Raw genomic sequence first — 23,566 nt, 5'->3', positions numbered from 1 at the left:
GTCGCTTAATGGCGCTGACCGGGAAGGTGTCAAATCAAAACACGCTGCGAAGGTTGTCAAACTTTTTGCCACAGCCCCACAGCTGCAGCAAGCTGCAAGAGTCGACAACACGGCCAACTGGCACCTGGCAATATATTGCTAGTTAATTTATGCTACGACATTTGCATAGCGTTGATTACAAAAATGCCAAACGATCCGCCCCCTTTCTCTGAGGTGCCCGATCATGTGTAGCAGCTAGCAGCTTATTGCATTTTGCCCGCTGGCAACATTTAACGCCGCAGCGTTGCTGTTGCAGTTGCATCTCTGTGGCAGCAACAACAACAACAAAAAAAGATCGTTGAAAACTTTTTGACAAGCAGAAATTTGTTGCTGTTTTCAGGCCGCTGTCGGCTGTTGCCAATTCAATCATGCGAAAGAGCATGGCAGGTCAAATGCCACTAATGAGTTGCCCCACACGCAGCTCGACAGCAACACCAACACCAACAACAGACAGCAGACAGCAGACAGCAACACTAACACTAACAACATGAACAGCACTCAAGGCTATTTTATCAATGTGATAGCTGAGATGTTGCTGGTCTTTGTGCGGTAATTGCAGCATCATCTTGAAACCTTTTACATGTCAAGAAAGCCAAAGCAAGCCAACTTAAGACAGACATCTAGCCAGCCAGCTAGCCAACTAACAACAACAACAACAACAACAATGATAAAGCTGTTGCTGATGACAATCGCATAGAAATGAAGGACTTGAAGGCCTCTACACTTGCAGGCCTTTTTGGTTAGCCCGCACGCCGATGAGTTGAAATGTGCAGCTGCTTAGATTTATTGGCCTTAAGTAGCAGCGAAATGCGTATTTTTTTCGTGCCTTAAGTTATTGGCCACATTATGCGACCAACCGGCAGCAACAGCAGCAGCAGCCAAAGCTGCAACAAAAAGCTCTGCGCGTATCTGGCGGGCTACTGCTGAGTTATGCAGATAAACATCGTTCATTTAGCTACGAGTTTATTTATGCCAACGATGACGACGATGTCGACATGAGCGCTTATTACAATGCATTTAATATCAGATTATCGGCAATTATAAAAATGTATATAAATAAAAGCGCAAAGAAGAGAGACAACGCGTAAAGTCTAGGAGTAAAATGCAGCAAGTAATGTTAGAATAGCTAACGTAACTTGGGGCGTAACTTATGTCATTTTCAGAGACTAGGCTCGATACACTGCCACACAATGATACTTTTAATTTATTAAAACTCTTTTTTTAACAGATTTCTTCTGCACTGTGATATTTACTTCTTAGTTTTCTTCAGTTATCATGAAAAGTTATCAGCAAAAGGCATTTTTTGAGAGTTTGCTCCCATGGGAGCCATATTTTTTTGATATATTGCTGCCGCTGTTTAGCAGATTTTCTGCATTCATATGTACTGCCCCGTTGCAAAAAGTCGAATCTATACAAAACTTGATCAAGATAGCTTCCCGATTGGGAGTCTGTTTGTCTAAAAACCAAGGCGAGAAGCTATATCGATTCAGCTTGTACTAACAATATTATAATACCCAACCCTATTGTTTGAGTTATAGAAATGTCAAGCAAGGCAGCTTTAAATCTTCATTGTCCGCAAATTAAACTGATTCAACCGACTAAGCAATACACTGCTCTCCGTGTATTGCGTTGCAGGTGAATGCCCAAAAGTATAAAACCCAAAGCAATAACTGGGATATCTCGAATTTACAGGAGGTCGTGAGTAGCTTGTCGGGTACTAAGACTGTGGTCTTAGTGTATTTGCCAAGTTTCGAATATGTAGCTTCGAATTGCATTAAACGAACGTCAATATACTCTGTTGCACGTTAAAAACAGAGTATTATCAACTGTGGGTATATTTCAATTTAGGTCGCTAACATCGTGACGCGTCTAAACGAAAAGCCAAAAAGCAAGTACAGCATCAATATCGCTCCAAATATGCAAAACGCTGAGCAAAAAATAAAAAAAATAAAATAAATCAAACAAAAGAAATAAAAACGAATCAAAAATCTGAATAAAAATTAACTTCGAATGCTGCTGTTGACCTTTTACAGCAAAAGCATTAAAATAAACATTCATAATTTATGCATACCATAAAAAAAACTTATTTTATAAATTTGTATATCGAATAAGCGAATAAATAAACTGTGAAAAGTGCAACCAGCAACATTGGTGGCAGTTGTTGTTGTCATAAGCAATAAACATAAACTAAGGCTATGGTCCCAGTTCTTGCCACCTACTCCCCTCTCCTCCCTCTCACCCAATCCTGCTGGTCTATGGTGGAGACAGCACAGAAGCCGATCGAATGACAAGCCACCTCATAGCCCCCAGATTTGGAGTTTGTTTTTCGGCAGCTTCGGCTCAATCGTCAACTCATTGAGATATTGATCTCTCGCTCTCTAAAGTTGCACGGAGCTTAGATATTGGATTTGGCTGCGGTCTGCTCTGTCCGTGCTTGGGTTTTGGGCGCTTGCTGGGTCTCTGGGTCTCTGATCATCCAGCCGCTGGGGCCGGTTGTGAACTATTGTTATTTCACGAACTGTGACACGTCGCCTTCCTTCTTTTTTTTTTTTTTGTTTAGCTACTCCATTTTTTTGCTGCTGACGTTTTGCTATTATTTATTTCTTTATTGTACAATGAGTAAATAAAATTTTCTTGCTACTGTGACTATTTTTTTCTGCTGTTATTGTTGCTGTTGTTGTTGTTGTTGTTGTAGTCGGTATCCACCCTCGACCTTTTGTGGCAGCGGTAACCCGGCTAAATGTTTAGCTGCGATTTATCATTATCGTGACTTGTGATCTCGTCGCTGTTTGATTTTTTTTCGCTCTCTATTTGGCTGCAGTTTTTAGCCTTTTTTGGCTAACTCTGTTTACCATTGTTGTTGTTTTTGTTGTTGTTGTTGTTTTTGTGTTTAGGAGTATTTTAAGCTTTGCTGTTTCGTAAATTAACATGTTTTTTGCTTTGAGTGACATTTGTAGGTGTATAAAGTGGCACAAATGAAGTGAAGTGTTCAACAAATATGGCCAGTAGATCGGATAGCAGTTGCTTTAAATGTTCCCCAAGCCGCTTTGGGCTGTGGTTGCTACCAAAAAGTTATAGGGGAGCGCCAGTTGCAACTTGTTGCCGATTTGGGCTTGGGTTCTCGAAAGGGGAAGGTCGGAGCAAGGCAGTAAGAGACTTTTGCAGATTAACAAAGCAAACTAATAATTGTATTTCTTAGTATACTTTCTAAATTCTAAAACTCGTCATACCAAATGGTTAGATTTCCAATCTTTTGTGTAAGACAGAGTTTATATAGAGTTAGCCTGGCAGCTTTTCTAGAGTTTATTGCTTCTGAAAATGCTCTTCGCTTTTGTAAAACCACTTCTGGCCATCGCAATTTCCGCAAATTAAAGAGCAATCTCAATCATTCTCCATATCTGTGCTTAGCTCACGTTGACTTCTTTTCAATCATTAAACACTGCAATTACCTCAAGGATACTCTCGGTGGCTCACTGATCTTACAGCTTGCATATCACACCCAAGGAATGCAGCTCAGCTCAGAGCTCAGAGCTCAGATACTTATTCCGCCAAGCCAGCGAGTAGGCAGGCCACGGAGATCGGGAGGATGAGCGAGGGATGCCATACAATTAAGTAACTATGCAGAGGTAATGTGCGTCTAACTAGAAATAAATAAACAAGGCGCCCAGTTTGCAAGGTAGCATGCAGCACGGTGGCAGAGACGATTCCTCGGGCTTCCCCAATCAGGGCGACTACTGAATGCGTGCTCTGCTCAAAGAGCAGGGGTGAAGGCGAGGCAGGGAACTTGGGCTCGAAATTGTGGCTTAATGATAGGCCAGCCGCAACGGCGTTGGCCCGCGCTGCGCCGCGCTTACTCAATTACCTTTGACTAAATTATGGCCAATTGTTGCGCTGAACATGTGTTGCATAATTACGGGCTGTGCGGCAGCCACGTACGCGCGCGTCCAGGCGACGTTTGTTGGCTGCAAGCACAAATTTGATTACTACTTATAGATTAGATTTTGATTTTGATTCTCTGGCTTCTGTGGCCCAGGCCTTGCGGCCTTTACTAAATGTGTTGCAAACTTGGCCACGTTGACAGGTTAATGTGTGCTCGAGGGCTGGCAGGAATTGATTAGTTAAGTTTTGGCCTAGGGCGTTAACACTAGACAAACTCGAATCAATTTTCGGTGCACAGACGATTGCTTACAAAGTTCATCGCAGCCCCTGCTCCTAACAATTTCGTTGTAGTATTTGCTAGGCAATTAGCGTCGCAACATTTACGAGTGCAGACAAATTACCGGGCAACATGTTGCAATTAAAATAACGGCACGCCAACTTTCGCCGCATTTCCAGGCACACAAAAATGTTGCGCGCGTGCGCAGCAGCAACCAATTGCTAAGCCCATGTTGTTGATGTTGCTGTTGCTGTTGCTCTGATTGTTGTTGCTGCTGCTCTAACTGTTGCCGCTGGCCAAGTTAAGTGCGCTACTTTATGGCGTAAAACACTTAGACAAACCCTCTGCATACACACAAGCACACACATACACACACCCGAACACACATTCAATTTGTTTGCATTTTAATTGTCGTTTGTCGCCAGTGCTAAAAAGAAAAATTGCCAACAACTCGTCGTCAGTTGTCGCAGCAGCAACACCAGCAACAACAACACCAAATGCCACCACAGCAATACACTTTTTACGGATTTATCCTACGCATTTTACGCTGTTAACAGCTTTGTCAGAGGGTGTGTTAAACATATTTTTATGGCTTAGTTTGCGTTTGCTTCACAACTTTTTCTCTTTGGTTTTTAGTTGTTGGTTTAAGTTTTGGTTTTGGTTTGCTGCGAGAGCTGCATTGACTTTTTATGGTTATTAACGCAAGCCACAAAGCCGCTTTTGGCCCCTTAGCGCTTTTTGTTACCTTAGCAATAGTTGCTGTTGCTGTCGCTGTCGTTGTTGCTGTTGCTGGTGTAGGCGCGCTTAACAAAATGTTTTTGCGATAATTACGCGCTAAAAGTCAAGTGACAAAGCGTTTAAGATAAGATGGAATTTTGGCTGCATGTCAGCACCAGACATTTACATTCAACCGAAAACGGAAACGGGCTTCAAAATTCAAAATCACATAGCATAGATTTCAAGTGGAAAAGTTTGTTTCCTTATGCCAAGGTTAATGTGTCGAAATGCAAATTGGGTTTTGGTAATTTAATCAACTTGACAGCAGTTTCGCACTTTGGTTCGAATGTTGCAGTCGATTGCCATCGTATACACAATACCCTTTGCATTGTGACTTTGCTTATGAAATCAATTGTCCGTCTTTAAGTGCTATATCAGTAGCCATCAAACTGTGACATGATAGAATTTAGATATTTGCAATAATTAGCTATATAAAAAAGATTAAGATTAAGCATCAATTGGCTGAACTATTTTATTCTCAAGACACCAAACGCAGCAGCTTGCATGTATTTGCGACCACATTAAAGCTTTAAATTAGTATAAAATCTTAGAGTTTAACTGATTTATTACAATTCGGCAGCATACTTTATCTTTAGTGTGATTTTTAGTACGCCATTGCAGTTTAGTTTTATATGCAAAACAATAGCTAAAAACAAATAGAGAAAATTGAATTAAAATAAAACACAGCAACACCTGCATTAAAATGCCACCAACTCGTTGGCAATCAATCAACAATTGTTGACAAGAATGTTAGTTTTTATGGCCAAGTGCATGGGCCATAAACAAAAGCGCTGAAATTAAAAAAGACTTAAAAGGCGTTTAGTCAGTTAGCCATGATATTTTGACACACTTGCTGCGACATTATGTTACCAACGATATTTGCATCTGGCTTTCGATAACAAGAAATGCAATCAGTCGATTTACGGAATTTGATTTACCAGCTTGTTAGATGTTGCTGTTGCTGTTGCTGCTGATGATGTTGCTGCTGTGAATGCTGTTGCTGCCTGTTATGCAAGCGGCAAAATGTCAGTCACTTGGCAACATGCGGCTTGCCAATGAATGTCAAACATATTGGACTACTGCAAATGTCAGCAACTGACAGCCAATACACACACACGCACTCTCGCATGATTTGTATGTGGTTGCTGCCGCACTTGTTTATGCTGTGTTGCCGGCAACATGTTGCTGCTGGCGGCCTGATTGGCCTGGCAAGCGACAAATTAGGCGCACAATCGCTTGACTTTTACCGTAGCAATGTTTATGGCCCATTAACTTGGCTTGTGCAAAGTTCAAGCCGGCCAGCCAACGCCTTTAAACATACGAGCATTCACCTACTCTTTGATTAAGCAATTTTTTTTTTGGTTTTGTTGGTCAGCAGCCACAATTTTATGATAGCCAATTAATTTTTAATGCATATGCTTGTCTATGGCCAGCATCGATACAATACGCCCAGCAACAGCAAGTGCTCAAGGGTCAGCAATTTTTTGATTAACCCCTGTCACGCTAATAACTTGCCCATCGGCCTGCCGATAAACCCATTATCACTGACCACTGACCACTGACCAGCGAGCAGTGACCGCAACAGCGCCCGATAACTTTCTCATTGGCAATTGCAATTCTCAGCTCGTAGCTGTGACCCATTTAGCCAAATCTCAGGCATTAGTTGTGCAGCGAAAATTGCATAGCCCAACTGTCTCTTCCACTCCCTCAATCGATCTATCGATTGCGAATTATTGTCTTTGGCACCGTCTGCTAGTCGCGGCTATATAATTTATGTTGCCCCGAAAAGTCAATTGATATAGACAAGAAATATTAGTATGTATTTTCGTATGCCCAGCGCTTCCAGCTATGAGTTGCAAGCCGAAGCTGGCAGATGGGGCGGTTGGTTGTCCGATGTCGATAGTCCGACTTTATTTCGGCATTTGGCATGAGGCGGCCTCAATAGCTCAGATGCCCAAATACCGATTAGATCTCGTTGTCTGTCCATGACTGCGACTATGACTAAATGGACTGACTGTGTGATGAAGTTGTAGACGTTTTGGCAAATTGATTTTACGGCTACAGTTTCAATTCTGACTGCGAAATAACTCAAATGTAGCTTTGGGGCATACTTAGACTTTAAACAGATCGTTGGGTAACGATTGGCCTGGTACTGGGAGCGGCAGAGGGTGGTCTCTATGATGTGGCGCGATAAGTAACTGGTAGATGATTGTTATTTTAATGTTATGGTCAGGTTTTGTCTTTCGCTGCACACAAAGAGTGTGTCGAATTGTGTGGGCGTTACTAACGGATTGACAAGAACGAAGAAGGAGTGATAGAGAAATTACCTTATAAACATAAACCGATCGAAAGTGGAGCACTAAAACTTTATTATGAGGGTGAAGGGTATTGGTTTAAAATGTTATATTTTTATTTTTTTGGGTCTCTAAACAGAACCCGATCATCATTGAGAAAATTCTTAAATATTTATATCAGAGCCATGTCGTGAAATAGCCCTACCCACATTGCAATCCAGCACAGCCCACAACTGCCTTTAAATCTCTAATCTCCTAACCTTGCGCCGATTTCTCAACAACAACAACAACCCAAGCAATTGAGTGCGGCACAAAAAATGATAAATTAAGTACTAATTATATAAAATGCAACAATAACAAAATCAAATCGACAGCTGAGGCAAAGCATATCAAACGATGCCGCCTCCAAAATAAAATCAAGAATGAAAATAAAAACACTCTGAGAGAACGTGTGCGGATTGCGGCCACGCCCACTGAATGTTAACTGCGTGGGCGTTGCGCTAATGAACAAAACTTTTGCATATTGCAATGCTTGGATAGAAGGTTTGTTTGTTGTTGTTGCTGCCGCAGTTGTTGCTGCTGCTGTTGCTATTGCAGCTATTGCAATTGTTGCGGTTGCAGTTGCTGTTGCGTCTTGAATGGGTGATAAATTATTTCCCGCCATTTGCATAAATGCTTTGAATGCATTAATTGAAGTCCAAAGGCACACAATTTTGCAACGCCCTCGACACGCCTCCCCCCACACCCCGTTGGCTGTTTGCAGTTGCGTGCTGCAGTTGTCGATCTAATCAATTGCAGTTTATTGTTAGCCAGGCCCATAGAGAACCCATAGAGAGGCCCATTAACCATGTGAGCGCTACACTTGTATGCCTTATATGCCTGCACTCTGTATCTATGTATTTGTATCTGCGTATCTGTATCTCAATATATTCGCCTCTTTAAGTGGCTGCCGCCTAATTGTTCATAAAAGTCAACAGTCAATAGCTCTTTATGTTTGCCTTTGAAATTTATATTTATTTATCATTATTTTCAAACACAATGGATATCGCATACTCTTGCTGCTGCTGCTGTTGTTGTTGTTGCTGTGTCTATTGCTGGTTTTTGTAGATTTGTGTAGCTTCATAATTTTTCAAGACATTTGCCTAGCAGTAGCCATTGGCTGACTGCTGACTGAGCCGTTGATTTGAATTCAAGGTCTGCCATTCTTTACAATTAGTGACAGAATTTATGAGCGATTTCAATTTTAAATTGTTTTCAATCGTTGCTGTTGTTGCTGTTGTAGGCTAACGAGTTTCAAACATTGCCGCTGCAGCTAAAGCACGGCCCGTGGCCAACAAAAGCTTACAAATCTTCAAAAAATTCGAACTTTTTTTTTTATTGTGGGGCAAAGTTCACAAATCGCTTAAAATTGTATTCGCTGTTTTATAATTTAGTTCTTTGAAAGTGGCCGAAAATGTTGTGATAAGTGCAAAACACGTTTCAAATGCATCTTTTACAAGTGAGTTTTAAGCTTCCAAGCGTTCATGGCGTGATTAACTATCAGTCAGTCAAGACCAACATTCTTACATAAAAAGATAACAACTTGGTCAATTTGGAACAAATAGCCCCAGGCCCAGCAAACAATTATGTGGTCAAACGACCATTTGGTCGATGGGCGATAAGACCAAGCTGACTTGTCTTGGGAGTAACTGCGCGCGACTTGAACTTGAATGTAAGCGTAAGCTTGGCGAAATATGTAATTGCCGCTAAGGCTGATAAGAATCAGTCAGAAGCATAAAAAGTGAACTAGCTGCTCCCAAAACCGCTTAGTGTCCTTTGGTCGTGCATAGAGCGTTGACTATTCCAGAAATCAAGCTTTGACGTTTAATTGAATAAGGCCAAAAATGTTATTTTGGTTGCAAATATCTACTATATATAAATCGCTGTCTCTTCTTGTTATTATTCTTCAAACGGCTGGAGTCAACGCTGTTAAATCACAACCAGCTCCATCAGCTGGACTATTGCAAGTTTTGCAACAACTCAATAGTGCCTACAAAATTAAACTAAACATTTTCGTCAACATAAAGAATAGCGCTCAGGATATGTTGGATCTACAGTTTCTGGACACGCCTAGAATCCAAATTCAGATATCAGAGAACTGCTCTAATGATTATCGTGTGATTGGAAGGTTTACCGAAAAAACATTAATCGTAGTTTACATACAAAACCCTCCACTTGATGCTTCAGTGGCTGCTCTTCTGCCACGCCTTTTGTGACAACTCCATGAGCTTAACATTGTTTTCATAACGTCGAAGGAGCCAAACATCTGGCAAGAGGAGCTCTATATGTACTGCTTTCGAGAAGGTTTTATCAATGTGCTACTCATTCAACAACTCCAGCAGAAAGTGTTGTTTTATAGCTACAATCCGTATCCATCAATTCGAATCCTGCGATTGACGCAGCTGGAAGATTACCTCAACAGATGGCGGCAGCTATTAAATCTTCAGAAATACCCGATTCGTACAATTTTATTTTCAATTGAGCCACGCATTTTTTCGTATGTGAATCGTAAGGGTCAGTTGGTCTATGCCGGGTACATGTTTAATGCCTTTAAGGAGTTCAGTCGACGCCACAATGCTACGATCCGGATCTTGGATGAGGTTCCCAAAGAGCGTTTACAAATTACCGCCATTGCTTTGTTTGCAAGCAGGAAGATGGATTTTATTTGTTATCCGAAAGACCTTCACGTGAATCAGACTAGCACTGCGCCGCTCCATCTACTCAAATATTATATTGCAGTGCCCCATGCCCGGCCCCTTGCTAGATATTTGTATTTTGCTCGCCCTTTCACTTGGACTATGTGGCTCGCAGTAGCTGGAACGATTGGATACGGGATGCTAATGCTTTATAGCAGCAGCAATAGAAATGGTGTCTCCGAAATAGGGAAGCATTTTTTGAGCAGCTGGTGTCACCTGTTGTTTATTCCACAACCGGTGATCAGCTTTTCCAACTGGCAACATCTTACGATCCACTTCATGATGATGTTGACTGGTTTCATATTGACGAACTTTTATCTGGCATTACTTTCGAGCATGCTGACATCGGGTCTGTTTGAACCGCAGTTCAATACTTTCGACGATCTCGTACGCGCTCCTTATCCACTGCTGCTCGAAAATTCCTATGCCGAGACCTTCAAAAGGGCGCAGTCCATGCCAGATGCGGTCAAAAAGCGCATTATCGTTGTTGACGTCAGCGTTGTGGATGCTTCTCGAATTGCTCTAAACACAAGTTACATGTATATCGGTTATATTGATCGCCTGGATGGCATTCTTTATCAACAGCGCCTGCTGAAAGTACCGCTCTTCAAGCTGACAACACAGAGTTTCATCGATGGTTTTATGTCCGTCCCAGTGGTCACCGGCTTGCCTTACCTTAGCATGCTGAATATCTATCTCAGACGCATTTTCGAGTGTGGCATACTTGCCAAGATGAAGAGCGATGCATGGTTGGAAACAATCGAAGGTGGCATCACTCACATCGTGGTGAGGAGGATGAGCTGAAACCATACGATTTGGAATTCTATTACTATGCGTATGTCTTGTGGGCTGTGGGTTTGGTATTGTCAATGCTCTGCTTCCTGCTGGAGCTGTTTCGTGGGCACATGACTAAACAATTTCAATTGTATGGTTAATTATGTACTTAACGCACATCAATAAACGTGTTGTAAGTGGACTACATTGTAGTCCTAATGATGGGGCCTGCCCTAAACTATATCTATAAAAGCAGCACGCCAACTTTTTGGTGACCCAAAGAGCTCCAATGGACTTACTTTACCTGAACACGCTACAGAATCTAACGTTGCTGCCGGGCAGCTTTGTCGGCCAGTGCATTGATCAGCTCAACGCTTTGTACGACATGGAACTTAATGTGTACGTCGAGTTTGGAAACAAATCGCTTTTTGATAATCTGATGCCAACTAGAGTACCTGGCATACCAACACTTCGGATTAGCAATGCGACACTGCAGCTTGTACTTAATGGCAACTTCAGTGAACGTGCTCTGACCATTATATTTCTGGAGGACGCGCATGCTCTTAGCATGGTTAGCTATCTCACCACCTGGCTGTGGCGTGCTCAGCAACTGCATGTGCTCATCATTTATCCGGCGGCCACGCCGGGTAAGTTGTTTCAACTCTTTGCTCATTGCTGGCGTCAGGGCTTGGTGCACATTCTAGTGGTGTTGCCGCGCACTCAGGAGCTGTATAGCTATATGCCGTATCCGAAACTGCGACTGCTGGAGATGGCAACTACGCTGCAGTATTTTAATCGCACACGTGGCTTGCTTTGGGATTTTCATGGGTTTGAGATAACTTGTGGCATTCTGCCGAGCGGCGCACCTAGGGCCTTTCTTTTTAGAGACCATCGAAATCGTGTTATATATGCTGGTTATATGCTGCGTATGATACTGGACTTTATTAGCCACTACAAGGGCAGCATACGAACTCGCACACTGGATACCTTAAAGGAAGCTAATGAAGCGCTCAGCAGTCGCTTCGTCGACTTTTTACCGTATCTGCTGGCAGAGACACCGAATTTCACGGGCAGTGTTGTCCTCTGGCATGAGAACAGTTTTCTAATGGCACCATCAGCTAGGCTGTTGCCCAGGTATATGTACCTGCTGAAGCCCTACGACTGGGTCACCTGGCTGGCATGTCTGGCCATGTTGATCTACTGTAGTGCTGCATTGTTTCTGCTCTCTCGGGGACGCCGCACTTTGAGTGGCGCCTTTCTGGAAATCTTGCGCTTAACGCTCTTTCTGCCGCCCGGCAGAGATCTGATTGCTCCACCTGCGCCACGTCGCCTGCTGCTTTACACTATAATGACAGTAGCTGGGTTAATGCTGACCAATCTTTACCTGGCGCAGCTGTCCAGCAATTTGGCGGCGGGCCTTTATGAAAGGCAGCTGAACACCTTCGACGACTTGGAGGGCACGGATTACGAGTTGCCGCAAGAGGAAGTCGAATTGAACTTTTTACACAAGCTGCCCGATCTGCATCCGCAGCTGGCCAAACGTCTGGTGGTCACACCGGAGCAGCTGGTGGATAAATATCGACTCGAACTGAACACCAGCATGCTGCACAACGGCTTTGAAGATAGCATTGAGTTTGCACTGTACCAGCAAAAGTTTTTACGCGTTCCATTATTCCACAAGCTACCGAAGATCATCTACCAGCAGCCCTTCTTCATGCCCGCGGCCTATGGGCGCCCCTACCTAAAGATCTTCAATTGGTATGTGCGGCGCATGTTCGAGGGCGGAATCTTGCTCAAGATGAAAAGCGATGGGTTTGCCCATGGGATTCAGAGTGGACGTTTGCGTTTTGTAAACCGTGCCAGATACCAGGAGGTGAATTCCAATGATCTGGAGTACTACTATGCGGCAGCTGGAGTTTGGCTATGTGGCATATTGTTATCCACTGCATGCTTTATCTATGAGAGTTGGCTGGGCTCCAGTTCGCGATTAACAGAGGGAGTGTAAAATTAGGGCGTTCAGATAGTTGTGTTTATAGAAAATCTGAAAATCTGTAACCCGTGAAAGGAGTTTTCTTAGTGAATCATTTTAAAATAATAGAATAAAATGTCTTTCCTCGCATTTTATTTTACTATATTTTAAATCTTACTGGCCAAGCTGAGGAAATTGTGTTAATAGACAACATAGAACACTGTTTACCTCAATTTCACCTTATAATAACCACTTCTTCTTCTTCAATTTTTCGACCTTTCATTCCTATGGCAGCTATATGATATCTGTATCTATGGTTCTAATAATTCTAAAAGAGTGTCTATTCCTCGGCGTGCTGTTCTTTCCTGCGACTTTCCTTCTAATATTTGTAGGAACTGACTCCTAGAAGCCTCACTCTCCCCACTCTCTTTGCCTACACCCTAATCCTCCAACTGCAGCTAACAATTACAAACGCCTCATTTGCATTACCAGCGGGCACACTTGTTGAGTTGGCTTCGACAACGGGCGAGCTGGCCCGCTGGCGGGCTGGGGATCAGTAACTGGCAGTTGCGAGCGCTGGAAGTGTCTTCGGTTATTGGCAAACATTAATTATTTACTCGCGCGCGGCTCTCGTCTAAGCCAACTTCTGTGCTGTGGTTGTTTTTGTTTATGCTTGTTGTTGTTTTTGTGAAAGGCTCGGGCAAGTGATTCAAATGTTTATTTGGTGGTGTATCTTTGATTGCAGACTGGCTGCACAGACAGTCCACAAAATTTGCGCAATGAATGTGCCCAGGCTCGGTCAGGCCACTCAGGTATCTCATTCGCTTGGTCTCCTCAAGCTTTTGCTATTTATTTTTGGCCAAAATTGCACATTTTCCCATGCTGCTGCTGCTGCTGCTGTTGCTGTTAGCCATTGATGTTAGCTGTTAACTGTTTGTTGTTGCTGTTGTTGTTGCTGTTGTTGTTGCTGTTATTGTTGTTGTTGTCGTGGCCGCGTCGCGTCTAATCAAGGAGCGGAGTGGCTGCAGCAACTGCCTAAGCCACAGCCTCAGCCTCTATTCTCTAGCCTCTGTCTCAGCTTGTGCCTGGCCGGGTTGTGCCGGGGCCGCCCGTTGCCATTTAGACCCCGAGGCAGCTAAAACGATGAATATTGATTTAATTGAAAGTCATTGAGGCGCACGTACTCATAGACACATAGACACACGCGGCGCACAGTTTTCCATTTGGCGTGGCTCCAACTCCAAAGGCAACGCTTCAGCTCCAACGCCAATATCGCTGCGGGCCCTCCCACATGCCACCAACATCATCCACATCCACAACGCCCAAACATTTGTTGTTGGCACATTGACACAGTTTCTATTCAGCGTCACAGCGACCGGGCAGATGTGCCGCTCGTCGCCCACCCATTCCTGCTCCGCGTCCCCGTTAATGCCACCATGTTGCAGGTTTGTCGACATGTTTTTCTTTCGGTTGGCGACGCTGCTGCCAAATGTCAAGAGGTTAATACGTGAATTAACAGCAAATTTCTTTGACTTGTGTGTGCCTGCATGTTGGCTGTGTTTGCTGCTGTTGTTTTTGTTGTTGATTTTGCTCTTCGTGCAGCTGCTGGCGCTTTCATTGGAATGCGGGCGTTGCTCAGTTTGTTGTTTTTTTTTTTCCTCCACACAGTCAAAGAAGTCGAAAATGCATTAGGCCAGCCCAACCACACCAACATGTGGTCGGTGATGTTGGGCGATAGATCAGACTGTGTATTTAAAGATATTACATTAACATTTTTGAAGCTTTTAGTACGCCGAAACACTCGTTTATAAATCAAATGGAATTTCTCTGAATTAAATACTTTTCATTTCTTACAAGCATAAGAAAACTACAAATGCAACATTTGTATTTTTATTTATATTTTTCGGATTTTCCAAGCACTGAGCTTATGTGGAAACTCATAAAAATATTAAAATAATATATAAGAAAAATATACATTAAAAAGACAGTATTCGAGTAGTCGAAATAACATTTTGACTTTTAAGGTATATAACAGTATTTGTTCATCAGTCTCGTATAACAGAAAAGCTTCAAGTACCGTTGTCCTTGCTGCATAGCAAAGTCATGAACCGCGCATCCTTTCTAGTTGCGCACTTTAAGCGCCAGATGGCGACACTCTTGCGAATCTTAGTATGAACTCTATTTGAAAGTAAAATAGAAAACATAAAAGTATCCGACTAGGAAGTGCTCTTCACAACAAATGTTTGATATTAGTTTCATCATATCAACAACTATATATTTATTTTACTCTCAAATATCCCATATAATCATAGGTTAAAATTGACCACTCCTATAACTCGTTCGCTGTCTACCCGTTATTTATGAACGTACGTACTATGAAAGAATATAGTGAATATAAGAATTTTCAAGCAATCACCTGTTGACTCTTGAATAGACGCACTTATACAGGCGGACCAGTGGATATGCTAGATCGTCGTTCTTATTAAGAATATCATGCTCTTTATGGGGCCAGATTTGCCTATTTCTGTAGCTTATATTCATTTCCACAAACCCATTATACCCTGTTTTTGTAAGTCTTTATATGCAATTTCATGCAATTTCATCCAAATTCCAATCTGCACCTCTCTATCGTTCGCCTGGGTTGCTAGCCCACATAGATGACCAAAGTGCGATTAAACAATTACAAAAATAAAAACATACAAAATAGAGTCGTACGTCTATGCAAATTTCTGTGCGCAGTTGTCGGCAAGTGCATAACTTTTATTAAATTTTTATTTTAATACCCAGGCAGTGGGTATTTGAGTTTTGTCGCCAAATGTGTGACGAGACTTTGTTGCCAAAAATGTATATATATTTGTTGGTCACAATCTACAAATCTGCTATGTGTTATGAGCAATTCATCTGCGGTCAGGTATCGTTGAAGAAGTGTCGAATAGTTTTGTTCAAATGTGTGTAATAGACAGAAACAGACTTCTCCAAGCCAATAATTAAATATGCTTGATCTTCTTCTTCTTTAAGTTCACAACAAGAGTTCATTTAACGGCACGTGCAGAGCAATATTATTTCAAGCTATCAATATCTCCCCATGTCATCAACAATCTCGAATAGTGTAATCAGATGTAGAATATTCCATTTTAGAATAAATAAATTCCCCATTTTCTCTGAATGGTATGCACACATTTGCACATATCATAAGGATGTGGCTATAAATACCAAAGTTATTCCATAGGTTCGGTCTAATAGAAGAAATGTCATTGTCAAGGCATTAGGTGTGCCAATTTTTGTGTATATTGTTAAAGATTCTCGGCACTTGGTATAGGCTATTTTATAGTCGGCCAAACCCGACTACAATACTCTGAATTGTTCAAGCTAGCTTTGTTGTGGCGCTAGGTCGGAACGCGCTGGACCAACCACGCCAAAAGCGACAATCGCAAGGAGATCAAAAAGCGCAAAGCCTACAGAGCAACAGGGGCTGCCCACTGGGCGCTGGACAACTGCAAAACTGGAACTGGCACTGGGTCTGTGTGGGTCTGTGGAGGTTTGTTCGGTTCTGTTTGTCTGGCGATAGCGAAAAAATTCAATTGAATTCATTAACACTGCACGTGATTAAATCGCTCCACTTCTATATTTATATTAATATACGTACATATTTATTTCTGCTCTCAATATTCATACTTTATACCCTGCCAAAAGGTACGCTGAACTCGGCATGTTTTGTGTAGACATCTAAAGAAAATGGTAGTAGGTAGGTGTTTTTGATAATAATAAAGAAAGTTCTCTTATATAAGGCACCTTCGGACTTGAGTTGGATCAAAACTTTTAAATCTTATTAATTAGACTTATTAAGTTCCAGCCAAGCGTATATATAAAACATTGAGAATGAAGGGTATTTAATTTTTGTCAGTCACAGATGATAACAATAATCATCCGACAATTTATTGGAATTTTCATGCAAATTATGTTATTTCAATAAAAAATCATTTTCATTGCCAGGCTTTGGACTTTATCTTGCGTGAAAAGTGGTTCAATCACGATAACTTCATCTTAGTCAGTCGGGCAATAAAGCCAAAAGCCATGGCAACTGTGGAGCAAGCACATTTTGATCAATTTTTGCATTTTAATTGATTCTTAATGGAAAACTTTTCTTATCATGATTGCGAATTTATGAAATGTTAATTATAAATCGCATATTTAGATTTGTGCAAGTGCAGCACGGCAATGTGAGTTCATATTTTTGAAAGTTGTCAAATTTTGAGTTATTGCTTGCCGATATTGAGCGCTAATTGAACAGTTTCGGATATCGCATAAAGCCAGCAGGTGGTCGGTCGTACCTGACTGCAAGGCATTACCCAACACAGCAAAATATTGCTATTGGCGATCCAAATAGATTGTGTTGAGTGAGTCGACTCTACTTTAAAGTGCTGCCAATTGGCTTTTGGGATGTGTACATACGATGTAGATGTAATTGATATTTGCTTTGGCCTGAGACAAACACCTACAGCCTCAGCATTTAACTTTATATACTCGTTCATAGAGTGAAAAGAGTATATTCGCTTTATGCAATATACACCTTGGCGTTGCTAAGTATTTCAAAATTGGAATATATTCTGCTGATCTAAAACTTAAAGAATTGGCAAATCGGAAAGCAAAACCTAAGCGATTAGCATATCTTAAGCTGAATATGAATCCGGGTGCAATAGTCTCAGTTCATCAAATTGGTCTCAGTTGCATTGAAATATTTTCGGAGACTTTTTTCATAATAAGTTCTTATGCTAGCCAAGAAATTTTCATTAGCATGATCGCAATAAATTTAATTATAGTGCTCGTATAAATGCCATCTGCTGTTAGGTTGCCACAGAAAGCACTCCACTTGACTAAATGTAATATCATAATTTCGTTTTACAACATTTTAATGCACTTGGCTGATATATATGTTTCAAGTTGTCTATTTTATTAATGTGTCGTGCCTTGGCGCCTCCTCCCAATGCGGCTGTTCCACATGCTGCAGTTGCTTGGATGCATGTTTGTCCATGCGTTGTGGCGTCTGTTGTTGTTGTTTTCTTTTTTATTATTATTGTTGCTGTGCCGCAGCTTTGACGCCATTGTTGCAGTGCGACAGCAGCAGCGTCGGCGACAGCAACAAACAAAATGAATTTTCATATTTTCTTATTGTACAAAAAAATGTTGTTTATTTTTATATATTTTTTTTTATTATGCTGCCTGCCTGAGAGACCGAGACTTCATTTAATATACTCCATCCCCGAGGTGGAGTTTAGGGGTTGGAGTGTGGGTGAGTTGCAATCGCAGACCATGCCCAGAAGCAACGTCGCATCCTTTTGGTCTACGAAATCCTTTTTGTCTGCTGCGCGTTGAATCTCGTTTTGGGCGTTAATATTAAAATGCATGTAAAAATGCAAACGTGTTACGTGGGAGTGATAGTAGGAGTCGAGTGGGATTGGGTTGACGATATGTGGAGGAAGGTAGCTGCATATGAGGCGAAGGATTGTTGGTGGGGCGGGTGGATGGAGATGGCCATAAGAAATTATGATACGTTTAATTACCGCAGCCGAATGACGTGCAGCACGTGACTTGCAGACAGCGAGTATCAAGCCCGCCCCCCATATCCCTCTCCTGTCCCCTCTCCTGTCCATGCCACATGTTCGCTCGTTCATTAACAGCTGTCAGCTTTTGGCAGCACTTGGCTCCGCTTCGTGGTTCGTGGCATACCCGACGCGCTGCTCGGCGCGTTTTACAATTTGCACCTTTTTAATTAACGTGATTGCAGTGGTACATACAAACACATACATGTGCATACACACAAACATGCACAGACACAAAGGCACACAGATTTGAATGTTGATCTATGCACTACGTGCTGAATGCATCTCTCAACGCGGTCCACGTGACGGGATTGGTCTTGGGTTTGGTTTGGCTTGGGGGCCGGGTTACCTGCGCGCATGGAGTCGTCTCCATGTCTCAAGTGTGCACTTGCAGCAGCCCCGACAGCATCGCCCAAAAAACTACCTGACACCAGGCAGCGACAACAGGCGAAACAGAAGCCGCAGCTGAATTGGGATTTGGTAGTTGGAGCTGGAGCTGGAGGCGTTCCTTTGTCTTTTGCATGGAGCGAAAGTCGTCGCGGCTTTTTGGCGCTCTGCCTCGTCATATTCCAGTTCAATGATGTCACACAATGTCACGTGCTGATTTGACAGCTGCTCTAGAGCCAGCTTTGGCCATGGAGGCAACTCTCGATGGGGCATGTGCCTCTGCTCGCTTCTGTATACTTAACATTTACGCACTTCAGCGCGTTTCATGCACAAAGACCAGCAGATGAGAGGCGGGGGAGGCTTCTTGAAATGTCAACAGTGCCAACAGCTTTAAAGATATGAGCAAAAGTTTACGTTCGTTCTCGCCAAAATTATAGACTTTGTTATGCCAGACACGAATTCACGATGTGCTATTCGTGATATGTGAATTATGCATAAAAGTAGAAAATTATGAAAAGTGGCTCAGATGATCTAAAAGGTGAAACTTGATTTCAACAGCACGCTTCCATTGAATGACACATAAATGATGTGATTAATATCAAGGCATATAACGCAGTTTCCTTGAGCTCTAATCGTTTTAACAAACATTTACATTCTGTACCTATTTGATTATATGACTTATTAGCCAATAGTAATCCTTATATGAAAGAGTCTAATTTTCATAAAAAAGCTGCCTACTTTAATTTTTCTTTTTCTTTTCTCAAGCTGAGTTTTCTTATACTCTGAACAGAAGGAAGTTTTTGTGTATGTATATATAGAAGGAAGTCTACATGTTTGCAAGGGCTTAGGGTATCATCAATTCGGTCACTCTCGACTCAAGCGGTATTATTTATTTATCTATGCAATCTTAATTGACTGTCACAAATACAACACGAGCAGGCTGAATGGTCTTTATGGCATATCTATCGACCGACAGCGAAACTTTTCAGCACTTTTCGTGCTTGAACCCTTTGTGAACCCTTTCACACCTGAACAAAAGCCAAAAAAAAAATTAAAACGATCGCCGCGATGTTGGGTATAGTCTTAGTTTCTGGCTCTCTCTCTCTTTGGGGTTGCACTCAAAACAATTTATAATTTCAACGCCTTGAGATAACAAATAGCCCCGACGGAGTGCACGATTCGACAATTAATCACCACGTCGCGTTTGGCTGTTTGTGCTGCCTCGTGTTACTTTTTCGGGCATAATTACGGCAAATGCAGTACGCCGCAAATATTCGTAGTTCAGACCGCCTCCAAGTGCCAAGACAGTTAAAAAATGACGACCAAACTGAACCAAACCGAGCCGAACTGAGCTGAGCTGAGCTCAAATGAACCGAACTGAACTGAAATGACAAAACCCAACTCAAGTCATGACAAGTCGAGGCAGCCAACAAATGCAGCCAAAGCCAAAGCATGGCCCAGATGATCGATTAGCAAATCCAAATGCAGTCCAAGTCCAAGCTGAACGAGTCATGCAAAACAATTGCGGCCACAAATATTGGGACAGCGAAATATTGGCCATGCTTTTGCTTGGCATAATTTGGCAATTGAATTGATTTTGTTCGGCTTTTTACTGTCTGTCTGCCTGACTGCCTGTCTGCCTGTTTGGCTGCTCTCTGGCCAAGCCCTAGAGCAAATTTGGTTACGCTCACGTTTGTGCAGGAAATCGAAATCGTTAGCCTAAACTTTATGTTCATAAAAAAGGGTTTGGCTGTGTGATATTTCATGTTTGCCGCCAACGCCATCGACAAAATCGCTGCCGCCTCTGCTGCTGCTGCTGCTGCCGTGCATTGATTGATTGAGCGTCAGCGTCGACGACGACGGCGGCGCCTGCAGCGGCCCCTTAGACGACACGTACTCCTAATGCCAGCACAATTCACTCCCACCAGCCACCCCTGCCGTTCAAGACGCTGCGGTTCAAAGGTGCCACCGTTTTCTCCCATAATGAACGATCATTTGATATGCCGCCATCGTAGATAAAGATACGATTTATGAGCATGCCGCTATTGTTGTTGCTATCGTTGTTTAATTTCCATTCCCAAATTGTTGACGAATTTCGCCTGCTGGCAGCTTAAAGCGACAAACATTTTGTGCTCCTCATCGTTGTTGTTCCGCTCGCCCAGCTGCTTCTCCATATTTGTTCCATGTGCAATTTTTGCATACTTCAGCAAACGCGTCATATTTTCGAGTGGTTTCGCTAACATGCAAAGGACACTTCAGAGCCCAAACACAAGTGGATCCTTTAAGAGCATTTCTTCTACAGCCGAGTTCTTGCTGCTGCTGCTGTTGTTGTTGTCGTTTGTGTTGCTGCTGGGCAGGGGCTTGAGTGTTGCTACATTTTGAATTGGAACAATCCCTCTGCCTCGGCTGAAGCTGTGATGACGTTGATGATGATGACGTTCTGATGAGCCGTGTATGATTTGATGTGATTGTGTTTTTTGTTAAATTTATATATGTATATATATGTAGGAATGCTTTGTATATCGAAGCAATGCTGCTTAAACAGCAAATATACCAATATGCCAAGTGTACACCGGGTGTTTTGTCGAGGAATATATAGGGATAGTTGTGTTAAAATATTATCAAGTTGGTAAGGCCTAGTTCAGAGACACGCTGTACCCCCCGCCCTAATGCCGTGAAAAAAATTCAACGTTTCTACCTTCCCACTTCCCACAGATCTAAGCTATGGGAAATTTCTAATTGATTTTGTATGAAATTTTCAGGGTCTTATCTGTCTTAGTGATAATTATAGGTTTCGTAAAAAATGCATAGCTTCGATAATTAAAAATAAACTTCATCTACGCTGGCAATGGGCGGAGCAACGTTTCAAGTCCCTGAGATCAACACATAAATACAGGCGGAGCGACAGTCTTATGATTCTGACAATGACAAAAACCCGCAGGCTACATACTCAGCAAACAGTTGACATTAAGACAAGTGAAAAGAACAATACAATTACAAGCGTAATTCATTAGATTGGTCATTAAACATTCAGGTCGAATGCTTTTGGCCAATCTCAAAGCACAATGCGATCGAACTCGAACTCTTTCAATATGGAATACGTACACGTACGTACACAATGCTTGCCATTTCCGTTTCCTGTTTGTAGTGCAGCTCACTCGCAATGACAGCGACATATCCTGCACATAATGTGCATATCATTTACGGTGTCAATCAGGACAGCCGCAGTCACCCGGCCGCAAAAATCAACAGCAATGGACAACACACACTTCAAACAGCCATCGATTATGCCTGTATGTGTTTTTGTGTGTGTGTGTTGAACAGCAATATCCTGTGTGCAATGTCCTAGGCTTCATTCGACCATAAAATGTATTGCGGTCATTTTAATATAAAATAATTAATTCCAATGCAAATATTTATATCAGCAAAAATAAGCCGCATAATTGATTCGTTGGCAGCCATCGCGAGGGGGGCGCTAGCGGGGAATGCTATTTACTCAGAACCAGAATCAGAATCAGAGACAGCCTCTGTTCGGCGTCCAATGTCTATCATTGGCATTCAATTCAATCACAACAATGAAATAAACATAATGAAATACAATATAAATACATTAAATGCGTTCCCTGGCAAACAGTTGACTGCATTTTCGTATACAATTCCATTGAAAATATCGATTTTAATGCCAAATTCTGCATTAACAGCTGCCTTCATACGCCCTATGTAGGGCGTAGGGGCCTAGGGACGTGCAGTGCGGTTGGCCGGTGTCATCGCCATTTTGCAATTAAAAGCTTTAGAGTATGCAATCAATATATGAAATAAATAAAATGACGTTTAATTAAATTGTCACGACCTTTTGTGAAAAAAAAAATAAAAAAGCACTTCAACAACAACACGTAAGAACTGAGTAAGAAAGAATTCAGCCGACTGAGCAATACTCTGTACACTGTGTAAACGATAGACTTCTTAGACAACTTCTTGCCTGATTTTGCGTATTGTAAAGACGAGAGAGAGTTTATGAAGAATACCATTCGTAACTATTATAATTAATAATATATAATTATAATAGTACTAACAATATTAGATGCAGCTTCCATTGTCAGATGCAAGAGATATAGTTGTAGGAATCCGCCCGCCGTTTAACATTTTCAAAACCAATATGCTGTGTACACTTTATAAACAGAGTACAAAAATTGTCTCCGTGCTGATGATGATTCAAATGATAAGCAACTAAAAACAACTAACAAAACCAAAGAATGTGCTTAATTTGTGCGGCGAGTTTGCGGCGATTATATGCGTAAGCTCTCGAAGGGTATTCTGATTTTACTGATAAACTGTTCACATATATTTATTGAATATATATTTTTGAATTATTTAGATGCAGATCTATTTGTATCTTATCAGAGATTCGATTTATTTACCTCTTTGTCAAACCGTAGGAGGTATGATGCTCGAATGTATTTAAGGTGCCTATACGGGATATTAAACAGCAAGTTTAATTTTGAATTCATTGTAAAGGGATCTCGAAGGATCGGGTCAGGCTATTTAAATATTTTTAATTGCAGCATTTAAAATGATTTTTTAAATCTTGTGACGGCAGCTCGGTGCTGGTTAATAGGTATCTCCTAGTCGGGTATCTGTTTTACTTTTGTGTGTATTTTTTCTAAATTAAGTTTCTTGTGCCGCACATCACAAAAATGTGACAGCTAGTTAATGACCCGCATTCCATTCTCCCCCGCGTTCTTTCTCCACTGACCAATGACCACTCAGCATTTACTCGGCGGCCTCATGTTCGGCCGCCTTCAATTAAAGTCAATTGGGTTTTATGCCGCTTAAAA

General features: G+C 41.9%; 2 protein-coding genes across 2 annotated transcripts; both read left to right on the top strand.

The window, feature by feature from the left end:
• The first annotated feature begins 8,679 nt into the window (after positions 1-8,679).
• On the top strand, positions 8,680-11,258 carry LOC6623998 (Ionotropic receptor 67c). Its single transcript, XM_002047804.4, has one exon. The coding sequence runs from the start codon at positions 9,591-9,593 to the stop codon at positions 10,803-10,805; it is 1,215 nt and encodes a 404-aa protein (XP_002047840.2). The 5' UTR covers positions 8,680-9,590; the 3' UTR covers positions 10,806-11,258.
• Positions 11,065-12,780, top strand: LOC6623939 (Ionotropic receptor 67b). The gene has a single exon (XM_002047803.1). It carries the CDS (start codon positions 11,065-11,067, stop codon positions 12,778-12,780), a length of 1,716 nt encoding a protein of 571 aa, XP_002047839.1.
• The last annotated feature ends 10,786 nt before the right edge of the window (positions 12,781-23,566 follow it).

The sequence above is a fragment of the Drosophila virilis genome, chromosome 3 (genome assembly GCF_030788295.1).
Source record: "Drosophila virilis strain 15010-1051.87 chromosome 3, Dvir_AGI_RSII-ME, whole genome shotgun sequence".
Classification (NCBI taxonomy): Eukaryota; Metazoa; Arthropoda; class Insecta; order Diptera; family Drosophilidae; genus Drosophila; species Drosophila virilis.
The sequence above is the reverse complement of the archived record's forward strand: the minus strand, read 5'-3'. Positions and strand labels throughout refer to the sequence as shown.